The 21,684-nt window shown below is 44.8% G+C and overlaps 1 protein-coding gene across 10 annotated transcripts in view; it reads left to right on the top strand.

Moving 5' to 3' along the window:
- The window catches only part of si:ch211-285f17.1 (sickle tail protein homolog), a 91,300-nt gene extending 71,104 nt beyond the window's left edge, over positions 1-20,196 (top strand). Inside the window, exons 1-17 of one of the 10 annotated variants that reach the window (XM_054766328.1) lie at positions 1,978-2,862; positions 2,960-3,687; positions 4,469-4,549; positions 4,917-4,966; positions 7,098-7,246; positions 7,339-7,514; positions 8,934-9,064; positions 11,147-11,294; positions 11,657-12,149; positions 12,397-12,577; positions 12,650-12,936; positions 13,867-14,022; positions 14,290-14,412; positions 15,339-15,419; positions 15,523-17,130; positions 17,577-17,708; positions 18,950-20,195. In XM_054766328.1, the coding sequence (XP_054622303.1) occupies positions 2,960-3,687; positions 4,469-4,549; positions 4,917-4,966; positions 7,098-7,246; positions 7,339-7,514; positions 8,934-9,064; positions 11,147-11,294; positions 11,657-12,149; positions 12,397-12,577; positions 12,650-12,936; positions 13,867-14,022; positions 14,290-14,412; positions 15,339-15,419; positions 15,523-17,130; positions 17,577-17,708; positions 18,950-19,435 (5,010 nt within the window). In that variant the 5' untranslated portion in view covers positions 1,978-2,862 and the 3' untranslated portion in view covers positions 19,436-20,195. Of the gene's footprint in view, positions 1-1,977; positions 2,863-2,959; positions 3,688-4,468; positions 4,550-4,916; positions 4,967-7,097; positions 7,247-7,338; positions 7,515-8,933; positions 9,065-11,146; positions 11,295-11,656; positions 12,150-12,396; positions 12,578-12,649; positions 12,937-13,866; positions 14,023-14,289; positions 14,413-15,338; positions 15,420-15,522; positions 17,131-17,564; positions 17,709-18,949 lie in introns of those variants that run through there. The other 9 variants (XM_054766323.1, XM_054766322.1, XM_054766327.1 and 6 more) reach the window with 9 other exon arrangements.
- The last annotated feature ends 1,488 nt before the right edge of the window (positions 20,197-21,684 follow it).

The raw sequence follows: 21,684 nt of genomic DNA, 5'->3' as shown, positions 1-21,684 counted from the left end.
TTGACACGCTTGTAAACATGGCTGCTACAGCACAACGGCTTTCTGAAGCGCTGCCGTTTGCTGCTTCTCGCCGTCACTAAGAGCAGAGGAACATCGAAGAGAAGTCCACTTAAATTTAAACCAAATGTTGTCCACGCAGCCAACACATGAATGTTTGCGTGCTTACTGGCCAAGTCTTAGCTCCTTTCTTTGGTCTCCAAGCAGAGATTGTGCAGACAAGTGGTCAAACATGGCATACAATGCTGCAGCAATTAGTGCACAAATATTAAAGAAATCCCTTTGTTGCCTTTTTATGTGAGCAAACATCACAGTCATGAGAGTCAATGGCTGCTTGCAGTGGTTATTCTATTATGTGCTGTATTGTTTGGTTTGCCTCCCTGCAAGTCTTTGTTACAACTTGAACTCTATGAGTTGTTGTCTGGCAGCACAAACACACCCAACACAACTCTGTATTGTGCTCCTCCCTATATTAATCTGTACAGCTCGTTGAAAATGAACACACTCAGAATGGAGAAAGAAAAGATACCTGAAGCTTTTTTTGAATCACGAATGAAGTTTGCAAGAGGCTTTAACTTCCCCTGTGAGTCATTGTGTACCATGTGGACAACAGCGTGTTTGTTTGTCAAGGAGCAGATATGGCAGTGTGACACTCTTCTGGTGGTTGTATAACTATTTTGGTTGGCACTCCACCATGGCTGTCTTCGAAGGATTTCCATAGTTGATCTGATTTGTTAGATGTTGTCCGCTGTGGACTGATCGTCGAATGTTTTTGTTTTTTTGTTTTGTTAGAGCGCAGCTAATGGGAGTTCGTACAAACAGATCTCATGTGTAACTTTTTCCACCTCAAAGTTGTTAATGTGTTAGAGAGTGTCAGACGTGTGTCTGTGAAAATGTACAGGAGCTAACATTAGTTGGATATTTGAGTTGACCCCCTACTACTCGTATAATTCGTTTGCTGCCTCAATGTTGGCATAAGACAGACGTAATTTATTGTTTTACTGACCTCATTCTGGCTGGTTAGTGGCCGTCCGGCGTAGCTCGTCAAAGATGGGGTCACTCTTACAGTATTTCTACACCAGAATCTGGAGGTGTTTAATCATGTTGCTTGTGCACCATACTTTGCACGGTATAATTGTGTTGCAAATGTTGCACTGAGCCAGCTGGTCTTGTTTGATCATTTTTAATGAAGTTCAGCCAAACTTTTAAGTTGCTTTTTTTACTTCATTGGCGTTTGCAGCTATTTCCACCAGTTGGTAGGCTGGGGATGAAACAAGGAATCAGAATGAAAGAATTTGAACGCTCCAGGAGAATCGGAATGCTAGCCTGGTTACCATCGATGCTCGAGGCTCGATGCGCAACCCTAATCAGCAGCAGTCGTGGCCCCCCCATATAGTCAGAATGGTACAATCTCTATCACATGGCATTTTCATACGATTCGACTGTAAGGTTGATACTCCAATCAGACTCCTCTGAATCAAATTGTTGAATATTATCATTGATAATATAGTATTAATATAATGTTCTTCATTATTCTAAGTCTTGCCATTGCTATGAGAGAGGCTTGCAACACATTGGATTAGCGTGCTGGAAATTGTTTCATTCATTGCAGGCAAGATCTTTCCACTATGCAGTATTCACAATCAACCTCCTTCATTTGGAATTGTTTTTTTTTTTTACTGCCAGCCCGATCATTGGGTTAGATTTATTGCACTCTGATAGCCTTCACAGGTTATCGCAGCTCACTGCAGCAGCCCAGATTAGCTGACAGTTGAAATGCAATGTTGCTGATTAACCTCTCAATGTGGTCCTCATGCAGTGGCGTATTGCTTGGCTGGGGCCTGTGTGTGTCGGGGAGGGGGGGGGGGTTCATGAATGTGTGTGTGTGCCCGCCAATAGGCGCTCTGCCAGCGTGTCTGTAAAATTTGCTGACAGCAGCGTTTTTGTTGAAAAAGCAACAGTGTCAAATGAGCTAGATGGATGTTTTTGTTTCAAGGGCACTTTCCAGAAATACTGAAATGATACAAAACTAGAATGGCAACAACACATTCTGTATACGCCTTCGGTTTATCAGCAAGACTCTTCTACAGTTTGATTCACCGAATTGAAAGAAAATACTCATGATGTTAGCAAATGTGGGAAAAATTGTTGTTGCTGCCATTTTTCCGATTTGTTTGAATATTGAAACTGTTCTTCTCATTGGAAATAGAAATAATCAGTTCCAGTGTTAAACTGTCACCTGAGACCTTTTCCACTACAGGAACCTTTTTAGAAACCTTCCTATTTACCCTGGTATTTTAAAATCCCTGCGTTTCCAACAAAAACTACCCAGGTAGGTACAGTAGGTGCCAGCAATCGTTCCAGACAGCCACTCGGGTCTTTTTTCAGTAGTACTTTTGTGGGGCTTCTGTGTGCTGAAGAATGCTGATTAGTGGAACACGTGCAGTGTTTCTACTCAGCCATCATATTTAAGCGTGTGTGACTGGAAACGTGCATTCGTTTTTACAAGCTTCATTTCAGTATGCGAAGCTGTGGAAAGAGTCTTTTGAACGTATTTACAGAGGAATGTATTCAGATGGAATTTGAGGCGGCAACGCAAAACAACCGAGTCTGTGGAAGAATAGCAGACAGGCTCGTAAATCTAAATGTAGGCTGCACGATCAAACAAATTCGTGAAAAGCCGAAGAATCTTTAGCAAGATTATAAGAAGAGGAACAACAGTCGCGGTGGATCCGACTACCGTACCAAGAAGTCTTATGATCAGCTCAGCGTACTGCAGCAGCAAAGGACCCGGGAAGCTTGTTGCTAGAGGCATACCTGTCAAAATTTGCATGTGAAAATAAGGAAACATTTCCAGAAAATAAGGTAGAAAAGAGGCTCTTGCGTAAATACACAGTATGTGACATATTGATGTAAAATTAGTGTCGGTTTCCAAATTAAACGTCTTTTGTGTCTTTTCCAGATGCACAGTGAGATGGTGAGTCCTCTGAGACAGCACCCCATGGGTCCGCCAGCTCACCATCCATTGCAGGCAGGACTCCCCCCGTCGCCACACTCCATGCCCCCTTCCCGAATACCGTTCAGCCCACGGCAGGGCTCCCTGCCCGGCAACGGCACCATGCCCAGGGAGCGACTGTCTACCGCCAACCCTCCGGCCCGCTCTATCTCCCCGTGTCCCAGTGCCATCCTGGAGAGGCGGGATGTGAAGCCGGACGGGGACATGGGTGGGAAAAGTCACAGTCTCAGCAGAGGAAATGAGGGCTTGTACGCAGATCCTTACCTTCTCCAGGAAGGAAGAATGGGCATGGCGACTGCCCACGGGCCTGGGCATGATGGTCCAGAGCACAGCATGCCTGGATTCCACCGAGCCTCTGTCCGCTCCACAAGCTCTTACAGTGGGCCCAGCCCCACAGACTCCATTGACCACCCTTCCCTGTACAGGCAGAAGTCCAGAAACAGCCAACTGCCCACACTGGGGTCCAAGACCCCTCCCCCATCACCTCACCGCAGGGCTGATGTACGGATCGTTGACATCCATGGCAGTGTGCCCATAGAGAGGAGCTCTCCTGTCCGCCAGTCCTTCAAGAAGGAGGACGTGACGGGAACCAAGCCCAGAAACAACATGGCATCATCCGATCTCCAAGCTCACCTTCAAGGGTCCATCCCGCCTTCAAGTGACAACCAGACACGGTAGGAGATTAGAAGTATCTGTTTGGATTATGCAAATAGGAATGAAAAGACTGCATCAGAGCATGAACTAACTCTGCATCCCAGTTTCACCCTAACCAACATGTCTCCTCCCTTTTGTGAGCATCCAGATGTGCGAGTACGGCCAACTAATGCACAGGATTACTTCAGCATCACACTGGTTTATGTGTACTACTGGTTCTGCTTGTCTTGCGGTTGAGTTCAGTCTCTTTGGATTTTGGTGCTTATTATTGAGGCCAATGAGCCACAATTGAAACAGCATCAATAAGAGAAGTCCAGCGTAGCCACTGTATATTTTGGTTTGACTGCAGCTCTCTAGCCGATATTGCTTAGCAAGGAAAACCAAAGAAAACATGAAACAAGTTGAAATAAACTTAATCAGTAAAATCCATCAGGCTAGACCATCTGTGTGACCCCAAACTCACTTTTAGAAATGCCAAGGGAGTCTGGGAAAATACGAGAGGAATTCTGATGGGGAGAAAATACTGTAGTTTCAAAATCCAGTCTAATCCAAGCTGTCGTATGCTAAACACGACATACTGCGCTGATGTTGGACATAGTGGTTGCACATGGGATGTGATGTCTGGTGTCCTTCCTCAGAATCATTTGGAAAAATACAGACAAGCACTAAAAACAGAAACGTCATCTCGATAATTCCAGGACAGAGTTACAAGAATATTCCCAAAAATATCACAGCTCGTTTTCATAAGATGGTCATAGTAGGGCTCAGTGCTGAAAGTAGAATGTTCTGCTGTTTCTGCAGAGAGCGAATGAAGGCAATGGAGCAACAGATTGCCAGCTTGACTGGCCTTGTTCAGGATGCACTTTTAAAGGGGCCTCCCAGGTAAGCAACCATAGTTTAGGTCAGTACAGTCAGAAATCAGGACATAATCACAGGCTATAATAGTCATAGGCAACTACAAGACAAAACAAACGTTCTTCCTTTTTAAAAGTCTACAGCTTGTCTGACTACTTTCTAACTTCTGTGGAGTTTTGTACCAATGTTTGCTTCCAAAAAGGTTTTGTGACTTCAGTAAGTTTGTAATGTGTCAGAAGTTTAACATTATTAACATCATTTTAACCTGTGTTTGTCCACTATTCCCATCACCCTTAGTCACAACGTGTCTGTCCTAATTAACCCTAACCTGAGTTAAATATCAACGTTAGTATTCTTCCACAAATATTCTGATGCTTGTCTTTTGTGACTGCAGTGAGAGACTTTCAAAGACGTCATCTCCAGCCCACAGTGCACAAAGCTCAGGTGAGTAAACTTCTCCTTTATGCCTTGGACAGGGACAGAACAGGAAGTGTTACTTTCTCACTTGTCATTGGTCCATGAAGCCCCTCAGAACTGCACGTGTGGTAAAACAAGACGCTACCACTGCCGAATAAGTCAACAGTGGTCGGATGTAGTGTTATCTCATTGGTTGCAGAACAGCAAACGCATCGGATTCAGTGATTTTGCGCTTGCTGGCTGCTTAATCTCGCAACTCTTTGACTGCTTGCTGTAAGCTCACGTCGCGGACTTGGCTGTCACATTTGGACAACCTCTTTTTGGTATCACTCATTTGCTTAAACAGCCTGAACTTTCATTGACATTCGGACGCCAGCAGTTGTGTACACTGTAACCTGCACTTCAAGTTGGGGCGGCTGTCAGTCAGCCGGGAAGATAAGCAGGCGTCTTTGTGCTTTTAGCATTGTGAAGACATTAGTTTATTTTCCCAGAGACAGAGCGTGTTTGTGAACGTATGCCGAACACTTCCTGAAGCCCTGTGTTGCCTCTGGGGAGGGAGATAACATTGTTTCATGGGCCTCATTAGTGGTGCAGCTTTTGAAAGTAAAATATTATTGCTGTAGCATGTTGAGAGACTTTGGATATGCAGTAATCCCTCGATTAGCGCGGTTACAGTCGTCCCTCGCCACATTGCGGTTCAAATTTCATGGCTTCCCGCTATCACGGGTTTTCAAACACATATTAATTCATAAATCATGCTGTTTTGGGGTTGAATATGGTCTATTATTTGTCAAAAAAATATGCATATTTAAGCTTTTTTTTGCTTAAATTAAGCATTTTAATTAATTAAGCATAAAAATGGCGAAATGAACTAAAATACAAATATAAGCCATTTAGATTCTGATTGTGAATGTAGTATTCTGCATTGGTCACTAGTTGTCAGTAATTGTTTGGTGAGACAAGCACCAGACTTGGTCACCGGAACAACAGGCTTTTATTGCAGGTTTAAATGATCACACTACAGGCAATCATAATAACAGAATAGTAATAATATTAATAAACCTCATAACACAGGCTACTGTTGCGGCCATAAACCACTACAAGCTAAAACCCGATTCTGAACCCCAGACGTCACTTCCTGTCCGCCACCGGTTCTCCTCCCCTGCACCGGATGTCATTTACTGCAACGCACATGTCTTAAATGGCTTATTTTTTGTAATTATGTCTACTATATTGGGTAAAGGTGACTATATTGGTGTTATTTCATGTCTAGTCGGCTGTAATGATGTTAAAAAAAGCATATCACAAGATTGTAAACAGGTGTTCTATACTCTAAATATGAAAATATTCCATTTATAAATAAAGAATCCTATTTAGCAGAAATTCACTCACCACAGCCGGGTCTGGAACCAATTCACCGCGATGAACGATTTGATAAATGAAAGTGAAGTAGGATATATAAATGGAATATTTTTGTAGAGCATAGAAAACCTGTTTTTTTAACATTATTAGAACCCTCTCGACATGAACTAAGAGCCATATAGTTCACCTTTGCACTCATATTACCTAAAATAGTAGACATAATAAGAGAAAATACACCATTTAAGACATAAATAAGACTTGTGCTCATGTGTGTTGCTATAAATGTGTTCCCCTCAGGGGAGCTCAGTGGCGGGTGAACAGGAAGTGACATTGGGGGTTCAGAGTTGAGTTTTAGCTTGGTGTGGGTTACTGCAGAAACAGTAGCCCATGTTTATATTGGGGATTAAAGGGACAACCACACCTAGTGTCCAGTGTAGAATACTACATATTCACAGCATCTTTGAATGCATCTTACAGTATATATATGTATTTGAGTTCATTTAGCCAATGTTTTGCTAAAAAATGCTTAATATAGAGATGCGGCGAGGGAAGACCGTATAGTCATTGTAGAGATGCCACACAGGTCGTACTTTTATTATTGTCTGTTTATAATAGTACTAGGGAAAAAATATATATTTACTGTATGTAGATGTCCTTCATGACATTCTTTAATCATTGAGATTAATTAAACAATTTCCCCACTATCTCAATTACACTCATCCACTTTCCTATTAGAAAGCATGAGAAAATCCAGGTGACAAAGTGGGATACATTGTAGTTCTGCCGTGCATCTCAGGTGGCTCACCAGTGCTGCCTGCCAAGGGTAGTACGTCCAATGCGGTTCTACCAGACAAGAACCAGGTTCCTCTCAAAGCCAACTTGCTGCAGTTCAGGAAGAATGTTTCTGACCTCAGGATGCAGCTTCATCAGATGAGACAACTGCAGGTAAAGTGCTCATCTCCATTGGTAACAGCCTTAGCTTAGCATGTCCTGCATTATGCTTTATGCTAATGTCCCCTTCCCTTTTGGCCACCCAGCTCCAGAACCAGGAGGTACTGCGAGGCCAACTGAAGCAAGCCGAACAGGAAATTGGCGTGAAACTTGCAGAGGCCATGCGACGTCTGGACGACCCGGTCCAGAAGCAGAGAGCTTTGGTAGAAGAGGACCGGCAAAAGTATTTGAGCCTTGAGGAGCGTGTGCTGGTGCAGCTCGGGTAAGGCTGCTGACAAATCACTGTTGGTGTCATTAACTTGAGTTGGTACTTCTTTGGTGGGCCTGCCTGTGTGAACAGCCCCTTTTGTTAAACACCCATGCTGCCTGCTTCCATCAAGATATGCACATCTTCATTTAGATCAACTCTTTACCAAGCTAGTACCTCTGCATATTACAAGCCACATGCATGTACAGGCAAGTTACGTCAGAGACTGAGGGCATGCTCACACTTGGTCATTCATACCGTGACTGGGCCCACTTAACACCGAAAGCAAGTTTGGCTAGTGTGAGCAGTGGCACCCACTTCTTCTCTTTTGGAAGCATTAGAAGGAGTACGTCAGGTTCCATGCAAGTCAGATTCCATGCACACACACCTGCACGCATGAACATAATGCAATCGTTTCTTGCCAAGTAATAATGATCATCGCCACAATTCATAGTATAAATAAAATACAAAAAACCCAAATGATCCAAAAGTCAAACCCACAGCACATTCGCTCACCCTCGACTACATTTATGTGCGTAATTAAGACATGTAATTTAATTAATGTGATCACCCCTCTCTCACTTTCCACAGCAGAAGTAATTCGAATAAGGCTGGAAATAATCCACAATGTCAGGGACATCGCAGTTAAACAGCTGAATAGAAATGATGGGAAATTTGCTTCTTCCGCTAAGTAACGCTTGCTAATTAGGCATAAATAAAGCATACTCATTATGTAGAATGTTGACCTATGTCATCTTGTAGCTTTTTATAAATACCTTATAACTTGCAGTCTGACAAAGAGAATTGTCACTTGTGTACAGCAGCTGTTAGTGTAGCTGCATATTGAATACACTCTCCGTATTGTTTGGTCCATGCCCTTCAGAGACTTGATATAAAAGAGTGTTTCTCAAGGGTGAACATGGCCACATTGAATTACACTGCCAGCCTCTTCTATGCAAATCCAACATGTCACACAATGTTATCACACGGTGCTTTCTCCCTTAGAGGAGCTCATTGTCTCAAGAGCTGGTTAAGCAGCTTAAAGTCAGTGTGAGGAAGAATTCTTATTGGCGTTTTCAGCGTGCAAACATTTGTTTGCAGGATGAGCTGCAGAAACGGGTTCAAGGAGACACAACAGAGTGAGAATCTTATTGTTGTGGTGCAAACACTTGGTCACTCCTAGTGCCTCCTACTGTTTGTACAGACTAAATACAAGGTTAGGAGTTTTTATCCAGCTCTTCATTCAAACTCAAAAGTGTCCGCCATGTCCATCCATCATTCTGTGATGGGTTAAAAGCACAGGTCAGATTCATTGTGGGCATGTCCCTTGAGAGGGAGGTTCATTTGTAAATGTGTTAGAATAAAATGTATTCAGGATTTCTTCTGTGCTGAAGTCTTTGTGTTTTCCGTCTGTAACGCCTTGGCGTCCTGCAGGGATCTGGAGCAGTACGTGGTCTCTCTGCAGAAGGACTCATCAGGGACTCACAGAGCGGTGACCCTAAAGGACGTGGAAGAGGGGGCTGTGACCCTGAGGAAGGTTGGAGAATCTTTGGCAGGGCTCAAAGGTAAGACCATACCGAGTATACTGTACTTGCTGGTGCTATTTCTTCAGCCAACTGCAGTGGAACCTTGGTTTTTGTCATTAATCCAGTCCAAAATGTCTGACAAAAACCAAAACTATTGTTTCCATAGGAAATAATGTAAATCCAATTAATCTGTTTAAGGCACCCATAAATATGAACAAAAACATACAATGCTCCAAAAATTTAGAGGAACACTTTGAACACATATCAGATCTAAACTGGGGGAAAAATGATCTTGAATGTCTTTCCTGATAATAAGTGGGTGATGTATTAGTAACAAAATGATGCCACATAATTTGATAGAAATGAAAATGATCACCCTATAGAGGGGGGAAATCAAAGACACCCCAAAAATGAAAGTGAAAAAATGATGCAGCACACTGGTCCATTTTGCCAAAATGTCATTGTAGCAACTCAAAATGATTCTCAGTAGTTTGTGTGGCCCCCACGTGCTTGTACGCGTGCCTGACAACGTCGGGGCATGCTCCTAATGAGACTACGGATGGTGTCCTGGGGGATCTCCTCCCAGATCTGGACCAGGGCATCACTGCGGTACCTGGACGCATGGAGGAGATTCCAGGAGACAGGTAGTTACTCCAGGAGAGCTGGACAGGGCCATAGTAGGCCCTTCAACCCTCCGCAGGATCAGTATCGGCTCCTTTGTGCAAGGAGGAACAGGATGAGCACTGCCAGAGCCCTACAAAATGACCTCCAGCAGGCCACTGGTGTGAATGTTTCTGACCAAACAATCAGAAACAGGCTCCATGAGGGTGGCGTGAGGGCCAGACGTCCTGTAGTGGGCCCTGTGCTCCCTGCCCAGCACCGTAGAGCTCGATTGGCATTTGCCATAGACCACCAGAATTGGCAACTACACCACTGGTGCCCTGTGCTCTTCCCTGATGAGAGCAAGTTCAACCTGAGCACATGCGACAGACGTGAAAGGGTCTGGAGATGCCGTGGAGAACGTTATGCTGCCTGCAACATCATTCAGCATGACCGGTTTGGTGGTGGGTCAGTGATGGTCTGGGGAGGCATATCCCTGGAAGGACGTACAGACCTCTACAGGTTAGATAATGGCACCCTGACTGCTATTAGGTATCAGGATGAAATCCTTGGACCCATTGTCAGAACCTACGCTGGTGCAGTGGGACCTGGGTTCCTCCTGGTCCACGACAATGCCTGACCTCATGTGGCTAGTGTATGCAGGTAGTTCCTGGAGGATGAAGGAATTGATACCATTGACTGGCCCCCACGTTCACCTGACCTAAACCCAATAGAACACCTCTGGGACATTATGTTTAGGTCCATCCGGTGACGCCAGGTTGCTCCTCAGACTGTCCAGGAGCTCATGGATGCCCTGGTCCAGATCTGGGAGGAGATCCCCCAGGACACCATCCGTAGTCTCATTAGGAGCATGCCCCGACGTTGTCAGGCATGCGTACAAGCACGCGGGGGCCACACAAACTACTGAGAATCATTTTGAGTTGCTACAATGACATTTTAGCCAAATGGACCAGTGTGCTGCATCATTTTTTCACTTTCATTTTTGGGGTGTCTTTGATTTCCCCCCTCTATAGGGTGATCATTTTCATTTCTATCAAATTATGTGGCATCATTTTGTTACTAATACATCACCCACTTATTATCAGGAAAGACATTCAAGATCATTTTCCCCCCAGTTTAGATCTGATGTGTTTTTGAAGTGTTCCTCTAATTTTTTTAGCAGTATATTTTATCGAAAATAATCTTAGTTTTACACACAGAAAACATTACTTTTACCTTTATCTAAGACACTTGTTAGTGAACACGGTGATGAGTGGAGGGCGGATGGGAGGGAATGCTGTGTATTTGCTGACTTGAACTTTATTGTAAACTTCAGCAGCAGATAAAATCATCTTTACACACACTGGCTCACTTTCTGTAATGTGCATAGATGCTTTGCTCGGGCGCTGTTTGGCTGTACAATAGCTGGGACATATTTTTGATAATAATTTTCATTCTAAACCAAATCCTATGAAAAACAGGTTCTACTGCTTCTTGATGGTAGAATGTGTTTGTGTGCAGGAGAGTTTCCGGCCCTGCAGAGTAGGATGCGCTCTGTCCTCAGAGTGGAGGTGGAAGCTGTCAAGTTTTTGAAGGAAGAACCTCATAAGCTGGACAGCATGCTGAAAAGAGTCAAGAGCCTGACAGACACACTCAGCAACCTGAGAAGGTAGGAGAATCAATTCAAGAAGATAGGATGGACGTAAGGGGAGGAGATATTTTGCAGCATGAAAGTTAGAAATATGGAATAGAAGGCAGCAGGATTGCCTCTGTTCTGTCTTAAGAAGACAGACACAAAGGCTGATGTCGAACTTGATTTGTCACCATCATCTCCACTGAAGCGATAAGTGAATTCATTTGGCGGACACAGCAGGACTTAATTTATATTGCATGTGTAAAAGACAGTAATTAGACTCTCACATTGTGCTCTCTGACATTTTACTTAAAACTAAATGGAAATCTCTTCGCATTTACAAAGGATTTGCTAAACAGTTTTGTAGTGGTCTTTACTAGTCACTCTCATCCCACCAGATGTGCCACTGAGGGCCCTCAGAGAGCAGCTGATCCTTCTTCTAACATCCCAGTGGACAGCAGCCCATCTCTAGCAGAGGCCACTGTGGTGGAATCCCCGCCAGCATCAGTTACATCTGGCTCCACAGCGCACCCACTGGACTCCCAGAGCTCCGCTGTTAAATCAGAGCCTGCCTCTCCGGTGGTCATTCATCATGTCGAGAGCTCCTTGGTCCACATGCAACAGTCCCAGCAGTCTGCCAGTTTGTCAGCCGCTCAGCCCAGTCCCTCTCTTACTCTCAGCCCCACTCACTTCAACACCGCCAATCCCAGCAAGATCCAAGGCCGGGAGTCCCCCAAAGTGGTGGCCGTTGATCCCCCCAGTCCAGCCCACCATAAGAAGGCGCGTGGCAGCCCGGTGAACCACAACAACAGGACTGCCAGCCAAGACCTTGTGGTTGAAGAACTGCAGAATAGTGAAGACAAACGCAAGAACATAGCCATGTCCATAGAGGTATGTATAGTCAGGAGGCAAGTTTGACAATACCATTCTAAATAAAATACACATTGTTTGTTGGTTGGATTACACATTTTAAAACCTTTTTCACTTTTGTATGCATTTTTGTACATTTGGTACTGCATGAACCTTAATGAGGCAAAATTCCAAAGGCAGTCAGTTACATTCAGCCTTGGCTGAGGTTCTAAGTATAATTAATAAAAAGCTACTTTCAACTTTCTTTCTGTTCTTTTTATCTCCACAGGCAGCAGAGAAGGAGTGGGAGGAGAAGAGGCAGAACATAGGTCAGTATGATGAAAAAGAGTTTGAGAAAATCATCCAGGAGGCCGAAGCCAACATGATAAAAGGCCTTCCCAGTCCGGATGCGGCAGCTAACCCAGGACAGCTCCCTGCAAACACCCATAGCCCCCTCCAGTCAACAGCAGGTCTCTTCAATCATAGTGTCTTATCCACATGTGCTGGGTGAGCTTAATTAACACGTTTCTGTCATGTGTTAGAGACCCAGCGAGAGTCTCAGTTGGACAAAGAACCCAAGAAGGTCCCGGAGAAATTCCCAAAGCCAGTCATGGAGAAACCTGCCAAGCCAGTGCTGGAAAGACCCTCCAAGATGGCCCCCAAACCTGCATCCCCTGACAGTTTTAACAAGCTGGCATCTGAAAAGGCCACCAAGTCCCCACCACCACCCCCTCCCAGGAAGACCTTCGCCAGCTCCAGCACAGGCATGACCACAACGCGGTCCGGAGAGGTGGTCTACACCAACAGGAAGGACTCCGTATCAGCTCAGGTCAGTCTGGCATTGAGATGTCTGTTGCTAATGTTGAAATATTCCTTCAGTGCAGGGGTCTTCCATTAAAATTGAGTAATATTGCTGTCCCACAGTGGGGGCATGACAGAAAATAATTGAGAACCATTGTCCCCAACACACAGGACCAAATTTCACATAAATAATAAATGTTTGACTGTACAAACAATGAATGAACACAAGACGCTTATTTTTAGTTCAATAAAACTGCACCAGTTTGTCTGAAAAAAATAATGTTCATGATAAACAATTTAATAAGTGTCTGTTTAACAGAAAAGCTGCAACAGGGCATTTTCCTAAAGTTTCACATGTTGTTGTTACTTCTGTAACTGACATTGCTTGAATTTGCCTAAATTTGTCACACAATTTCTCTTTTTGTTACCTTTGAGTAAGATCTCTGCAGCAGAAGCCCTCCACAACTCTCCCGTCGGCGAAAGATGTTTTGTTTTTCTCCAATATCCATACAATCCTTCGTGAAGACTCATTTGCATGTCGCTGTGCTGTAAATGAACGTGTTATGACTCTTGTAGATTTTTTCATACTGGGCTCTACAGTTTCAGAGCATTTGAGACACAGCGGTTTGGCACTGGATTCTGGAAGAATGAACGTATATTGCTCCGTCCGTTCACTTTTAAATGTTCGCTTTTCTCGATCTTTTCAGAGAGCGATGGTTCGCTAGGCAAGTAAACAAACAATTTCATTGGCTCATTTTGAGTGGCGTCACCGCGTTTGCTGTCACGTTAACCGTAATAACTGAAGTAATTACGCCCGCAAACTGCCGCTGCAATCGGTCCGCGAGTATAATTATGCTATTATATTTCCCATTCACTTTTATTGATCACCAAAGGGACATCACTGGGTCCGCCATTTGGTGATGGCTGCTTTCGTGATTGCTATCATCTGTTCTTTCAGGACGATGAAGAGGAGGGTCCATTACCTGCTGCCCAAATCAAGCCCACCAAAACTGCATCACCAGAACCGAAGAAGCCTGCGACGCCCCCTCCTGTTGTTGCCTCTGCTGTCAGGGAAGAGGAGGACGAAGGTGACAAGATCATGGCAGAACTCCAGGTGGGCTGCACACACACACACACACACACACACACACACACACACATTGCTGTATTTTTGGTTGGAGATCTGCTGGATTGATTCTGCACTGTGGTAGTGGGTGGTCTTTCTTTCCCTGGTGGTTCACCCCTCCTCACAAGTGACAACAGATGGGCGCTGGCAGCTGAAAAAGAAACAATTCTCAATTCTGTTTGTTGTCACACTAAGCCCATTCCTCAAAGTCCTTGTCCCCAATTCTTCCCCCTGCTCCTCTCTGCACGTCTCCAGGTTTTCCAGAAGTGCACAGTTCAGGAAGTAGGGGCGCAAAATGTGGTGGACCCCACCACTCGAATTGAAGCTCAAATAAGAGAACTAAGAGCAGGGGCCATGTTGCCCGTCAAAGAGAAGAAGGTAACACCTGTGTTGTCCACGGCTGCCTGCTGCCTGCCTCTGCAAACTATCTGAGCCACCTCATGGCTGCTTCCTAATACTGAAACTTTTAACCTCCGAGCTGTTCCTCTGTCTCCTTCCTGCTTTGGATGCCCCCGCTTGAAACTTTCTCAGGAATAAGTCTGCATTAAAGGAATCCTCTGGACAAGATGGACACCACAATGTTGTGTTTTGTTCTCACTCTTACACACAAATAAAAACTCTTGCACTATCTTCCAACAGGCAGTTGAAGTGTCTTTATTTGGTGTCTCTTTTTAAAAAAAAAAAAATTGCCGATTGGCTATTAAAGTCATAATCAACGAAAAAGTGTGCAGACAGCCTGTTTTGCAGACTTGGTTCAAAGAAGAAGCTAGCCAGTGTGGCCCAATGTGCATGCTTCTCTCCTCACTTCACTTGTCTTTTTTTTCTTAACGGCTCTGCTGAACTTTCTCCTCTCCATTTTCACTTCTTTGCATCATATCAATCCACTAGATGGATGGATGGATGGATGGATGGATGGATGGATAGATAGATGGATGGATAGATAGATAGATAGATCAATAGATAGATAGATGGATAGATGGATAGATGGATAGATGGATAGATCGATAGAGTGGTCATTTTAAGAACATTTTAAGTTAAAGCAATATATATAATGTGCAAATGACAGTGACGTTTTCATAGTGGTTTATAGGATGTGACTTTCATACCGGGAATTAAGAACTACTGGTATCTCGATGTTCATAGTTTAAAAGTAAATAAAGTCAGCCATAAAAGCATTGAAAACAAACATTCAGCTGACATGCGCACATTACTGAAAAATGCGATAGACGTAGAGGCAGTTCAGTTAGTCCACAGAGGCCTGACCTAGTAGTTACACAGTAATATTATTTCCTACACATTTTTAGCACAACTCAGAGCCCAATCGTGATGGGAAAGATCCGGACACGGATGAAAACGGAAACACAACTGTGCGGCAAAGCCAAGGGGTACGTACCGTATTATTTTTGTGTCTATCTGCTTGACTTAAGCTTCTGATGTTTGGTTTATTCCAAATTTTGAGGTTTTAAACAGCCAATTTCAACTTTGCAGGTAATTTACTACGTGACTGGAAAGATTCCAAAAGAGCCTCCACCCTATTCAGGAACAGAGGAAACCCATGAACACCGGGACTCCGCCCAGTCTCCATCACAGGTGTCAAATGTCACTGTTAATGACAATTCTCCAGGCCAACTACTGTCACAGCCTCCCAAGTCACCGCCATCCAAATCTCCACCACCTATTTCGCCCAAGCCTGTGGGACTGAATGGATTCAAACTGCCCAGGAAGCCCATGAAACGCTCCATGTCCCTGAAGACCAGCGCAGAGATGGAAAAGGGGAAGAACCTGACCAGAGTCAACACAGAAAAGAAGAGTCAGTTCGTTCAGGATTCTGTTTCTTCCACTAAGAATGTAAAATTGGAGCCTGTAGCAGCCACCGTAGTAAGAGTGGCGTCTAAAGGTCCTGCTCCACCCCCACCCCCCAGGAGGTCTTCAAGTGAGGACAGTCCACCTAACGAGAGCTTGGAGGAGGGAAGCGAAGAGGCAAGCCTGAGTCCTGACTTACCAGGAGAAGAAGCACCACCTCCCCCTGATAACATCGCCTTTATGATCACTAATTCTAAAGTTCAGGCACTGTCTTGTGGCGAGTACCAGGAACTGGTCAGTGCAAAGAAAGATAGCGTCCAGACTGTGACTGTAGGTGGCGCCACAAGCCGAGGGAGCACCACAGCAGATCCCGACGTGCCTCTACATAACGACTTCCACAAGAAGCCCGTCATCATCATTTTTGATGAACCCATGGACATCCGCTCGGCCTACAAACGCCTGTCCACCATCTTTGAGTGCGAGGAGGAGCTGGACAGGATGCTAGCAGAGGAGCGCATCGATGAGGAGAGCGAGGAATCGGACACAGACAGGAGCAGCGGGCTGCACATGAAAGCTGAGGGATCTGTGGTGATTGACGGCAAAAAGGTCAGTTCTTCTCAAGAAGACCACACCAGCTTGTCGTCGTCCTCGTCATCATTAGTCTCAGAATCAACAGACGGAGTGTCCAATGGAGACGGCAAGCAGGACGGCAAGAAGAAGTTCAAGTTCAAGTTCCCTAAGAAACAGCTGGCGGCACTGACCCAAGCCATTCGCAATGGCACCAAGTCTGGCAAGAAGACGCTGCAGGTGGTTGTCTATGAGGATGAGGAGGAATCAGATGGGACTGTAAAGCAGCACAAAGAAGCCAAGAGATTTGAGATCTCACGCTCAAAGTCCTCAGCGGACGACGTCAAAACACAGAGTCCGACCCCACTAAAAAGGCAGAACTCGGACTCCGTCTGCAGGACCAACGAAATCCGTAAAAACACGTACAAGACCCTGGACAGCCTGGAACAGACCATCAAGCAGCTGGAGACCACCATAAATGAGATGGGACCTTGCTCCCCTGAGGACCCCATTTATGCCGAGGTGAAAAAGGGAGAAAATGGGAAAGTCTCTGAAGGCGTCGGGTTGAGGAGGTCCGCTTCTCTGCCTACCTCCAGAGGGTCCGCCCTGAAGCTGGCTGGGAAGAGTTCATTCCAGAAGAAGACTAAACCTGTGCTCCTCCCACGCCCTGTAGTCATCCCCAGCACCACCATCACTGACCCCAGTGCCCCCAACATCATCCAGCAGGTCTCTCTCTAGCTGTTGTCACTCCACAAGGCTTGGGGTCTTTCTCTTTCCAACCTGCTTTACCCTCAAATGACCAAACCATTAATCCACTCTGCAGGTATTTGGAAGCATAAAAAAGTCCACCTTGGCCTACTCCTTCTGTGAAAATCATGTTGGCATCATTTTGTCAACATGACATCTTGCGGGGTTCCTGCCTCCCACCTAACTCTTCATTTCATTGCTGAAAGGTTTTCAGTCAATGACAATCAGAGACTGTCGTGATGATTAATCTTAATTAATCTTTATCTTGTTTGCATGTTGAGTGTTCAGTTGATGACTGAATGATCTTTCTCTGGTGTTTCATAATGGAGGTGTCTTCACTTTTCACTCTTCCTATGTGCTGTTGTTCTTTCCTTTCTTTTGTTTTATTTTTTTGTTTTGTCTTTTTCGTTTGGATCCCCCTGCAGAACACCAGTGTCGCTTCCCCCACTAGTCGGATGCCCGTCCCTTTGTCGGCGAAGTCCAGGCAGTCGCCGGCTACGACTGACAAAGCAGCAAAACAACAAAAACTGCAGGAAGCTCAAAGGCAGTTCCGACAGGTAGTTTTACTGTAGGGCCTTACCGCAGACTGGAGGACTTTGACTTGTAGGCATAGGCGGGGGAAACTACCAAAGTTGTGGATCTGTATCAAGAAGGCATGATGACTGTTAGGCGTAACATGACTGTACTGTACAGTACTATTTGCTTGTGCATGTCCACACTGCTCATGGTCTTCACTGTGTTGGTGACTAAACATAACAACTACAAACAATGGCAGAGAAAAGCCCGAGCCATCTGAGTTGTCATCACATCTCCAGTTCCCATCACAGCTGAGTTCCTAAACAGTGTTGCCGACCCCTCCCCGCTCCCACCCCCACCCCTGGATGCTTCTGTTTCAAACCTCCCTGACAACTGCCGCAGCTGCTTTTTAACCCCACTGAAACATGTTTCCTCACCATCAGCAGATAAATGCTGGCCCACATTCCCCTGCCTGCTCTCACGTCTCACACACCCCCTAACCTTGTAATGTCCTCCAAAACCTTACCTGCATCTTCTGCAATAAGGGAGGCTCTGATGGTCCCACTAACAGGAGAAGCTGAAGCGATGTTCTTCCTATCTAACCTTTGCTGCATCCTGTTTCCTGGTAACACGTCTATGTTCAATAGGGGTGGGACAAAGTAGCGATGATGATACATGATTAATTTATAAGGTTGAATCAAAGGTAACTGGACATCTTCCATGCTATTCAAGTTGCTACATAATTCTTTTGTCTTCTGAGGGACCAGCCTGAAGAATACTTGACACTTTTGGACTTACTGTCACTTAAGCCCCGTTTCGCTCTTTCTGATACTCCTCAAACAATGACTCCAACACATGATTTCAAGCTGTTTGTGGTTGATGTTTACAGACAATGTGTCGCTGGACCATATCACCTACTTCGAGTGATGTCACACTGGTTTTGTAGCTGATGCGCACAAGCAGCTCAGGTTTCCAAATTGTCCCGCTGTAAGTGTCAGAAAGAAGAGTATCGTCAGTGTGAACTTCTTCACCCACATGGAAGGCACTTAGTGTGGAGTCCAGTTGCCCAGGATTGAGCCGTCGTTGTTGTTCAATTCCCACCCCTACTTGACTTGTCTTTCTCGTCATGTAAGCCAGTAGAAACATTGTGCTCATTTTGTATCTCCAGCGTTTGTGCAGTCACTGTTATTTGTATGTGTGTAACATGTAGACTTCTGTTGTCTTTTTTGTGTATTTTTTTTTGTTTGACAACCACTATCTGTTTTGGCATCTGTGTTTGCAGGCTAACGGAAGTACTAAAAGAGTGGGAGGGGATCATAAAACGACTTCCCCCACTGTACCCGTCTCTAAAATCCCTGCTTTTTATCCTAGCACTACTAAGAGCACCTCAGACGCCTTTAATCCCACTAACCCTCCCTCCTCCAAGCCCTCCTTGCTGTCCCCTCACAGTGCTCGTCCCACTGCCCCCCCCTCCTCCCACATCCCCTCCCTGTCTAACGGATGCCTCAAACCCCCCTCACAGCACGCAGGTAAAGCTCTGTCGTTCTCCTCGCAGACCCAGAATGGTCGAGTGCACTCCTCCTCCTCCTTTTCATCTTCCTCCTCCTCCTCAACCTCCCCCTCCCCTCTGTCGCCCACACCTTTGGGCCCAGGTGGAAAGAGCATCCGCACCATACACACCCCCAGCTTCACCAGCTACAGGGTCCACAACGGCAGCAGCAGCAAATCCTGCATCCCAACAACCTCGGTGGCTAAGGACGCTATTTAGACCCGCTTTGGCCCCCCTGGCCTCCTCTCTTGTAGCAGGTGGTCAAGCGGTGTTGTCTGTGTTTATTTTTTAAGTTTGAAGTGAGGCACGCCCCCACTTCATGTTTTATTTTACACTGACGCTTGCTCGCCATCACGTTTAATAGTTTTCCTCTCAAAGTCTATTTTTATTCTTTTTTTGTAGCTAAGTTCATGTATTATATCTCACAGTGTACAGATTGTGTCTTATTTTTCATACCAGAGCTTTGGATAAGCATAGTATATTTAATGTGTGGGTGTTTATGTACACAGCCCTTGTAAATGCCTTATAAAGACACTTTAACGACTACTTTCTCATCAAGTTTCAACTGCCAAGATTAAAAAAGAAAAGAGACACTGACTAATAACAAGAGTGCCTATTTGCCAAAGCTGTCCAAGCCTGACTCAGCCGCACCCTTTAGGGGACTTTTGGGGGGAACATGCACTCGTATTGTAGTCTCTAATGTCATGTAAAACACTCCGACGTGTACATACAGTAAATGCCTCCACTAAGACGATAAGTAGTTTTCTTAACATACCAAAGTTTATTTGTATGCATGCCTATCAGATATTTTAGGAGAGTGCTGTTAAAAATAAAAAGAATAACGTTTGCACAAAGTGACAATGTAAATATTTGTTGGGTTTTTTTGTAAAGCTTTAAGTCATATCGCCATGTGGTAAAAAAAAAAAAAAAGTGCATGCTTATAAAGCATCAAGCTTCCGTTTTGGATTTTCTGATTAAAAGGCTTCTTGTGGTGAAAACGTGTGTGTGTGTGCATTTTTAATATGCAGCACAAATGAAAGAAAACCATCAATAACACATGAACAAGTTGTATTATGTTGAAAAATGATTTTATTGTATATTTGTGTCCTATACAATGTGTTTTGCTCCTATTTAAATGTGTTGTTGTAGTTTGCAGTGGTTTGTCATTGCGTCACACTGAGAACTGTTGCGAATATTTTGCCCCACTTGTCACTAAATGAGGGAACCAAAAATTATAGAATTATATTATTATTAAGAATTCTGAGAGTTCTAGTGGAAAATGTGTGTTTTACAGTATGTATTTTCTTTTATGTACGCATTTAAGTCGCGCATTTATGGGATGTCATGTGTTTACATGTCTCTCAATGGCTAAAGGACTCATCTACTTTTGCTTTGATGTGCATGTTAATGTTGAGATTGCCATGTGTCATATGAGGTCCATTTCTCATTATGGCCACCGAGAACACGTCCAAAGAGGGAGACTATAACCTTAGCAACATTTTACATCTTGGGTTTTATGTTTGCCATATGCCCGGAACGTCTTAGCACTGTGGGTCGTCTTTCAGCAGACCACCAACTCGTCCTTCAATGTCTTCCTCAAGCATCTTTACAAAGCAGACCTCTCCCACGCCCTCCTGCTACCCATGTGGGGGGGTCTTCACATGCCCAGAGGTGCTGGCCCTTTGAACATGTGCTGTGTCCAGTGGTGTACTGCGGCCTCTACCTGATGACGTTCATCAGACTGGCTCTACCGCTTCCTTCCAAGTCACATTTGCTAAGAAAGGCGTTGTACACCAAGGTACTGGTGAGTCTTCTCTGGGTGATGGTGGTGCCACGTCATGCACTTCCTGTTTGCTTTTGTTCCCTACCACGAGCAAATCTACATTGGAAGCCACGGTCGAGGTCACATGGCCCCTGCTCCGGAGCGAGCCAATTGGGTCACGTCAGCACAGATGTGTGTCAGCGGTGTCTTGTATTCCCGTCATCCATTCCTGAATCTGATTCCAGCCGACTGGGATACACTGATGCAGTGGCTCTGTTGGCGAGCAAAGTGATCAGTCAGCTGACAAAGGTTGACTTTCAATCAATCTATTTTCTATACCGCTTGTCCTCACTCGGCTTGCGGACATGCTGGAGCCTTTCCGAGCTGTCTTCGGGCGAGAGGCGGGGTACACCCTGGACCGGTTGGTCTTTCAGTCCAATTGCAACATTTAGATAGTTATATATTTCTGAACACGTCAGCACACCACTTTCAAGGACGACCGCAAAGATCAGTGATTACAAAGTCGCCATTATTTCAGTGTTTTGGTTCAACCTTACAACAAATTAAAAAGAATTTCAAAACCTCTTTAGCCCCATATCAGCAACGTCCAAAAAATATGGTTTAATTGTCCAACACATTATATTAAGGGGTAATTCCAGGGCCCCTGACAGGGAGATGGTGAAGTTAAGTATAGATATGGATATGG

The sequence above is a fragment of the Dunckerocampus dactyliophorus genome, chromosome 21 (genome assembly GCF_027744805.1).
Source record: "Dunckerocampus dactyliophorus isolate RoL2022-P2 chromosome 21, RoL_Ddac_1.1, whole genome shotgun sequence".
Classification (NCBI taxonomy): Eukaryota; Metazoa; Chordata; class Actinopteri; order Syngnathiformes; family Syngnathidae; genus Dunckerocampus; species Dunckerocampus dactyliophorus.
Note: the sequence above shows the minus strand (reverse complement) of the source record. Positions and strands in the feature narration are given on the sequence as shown.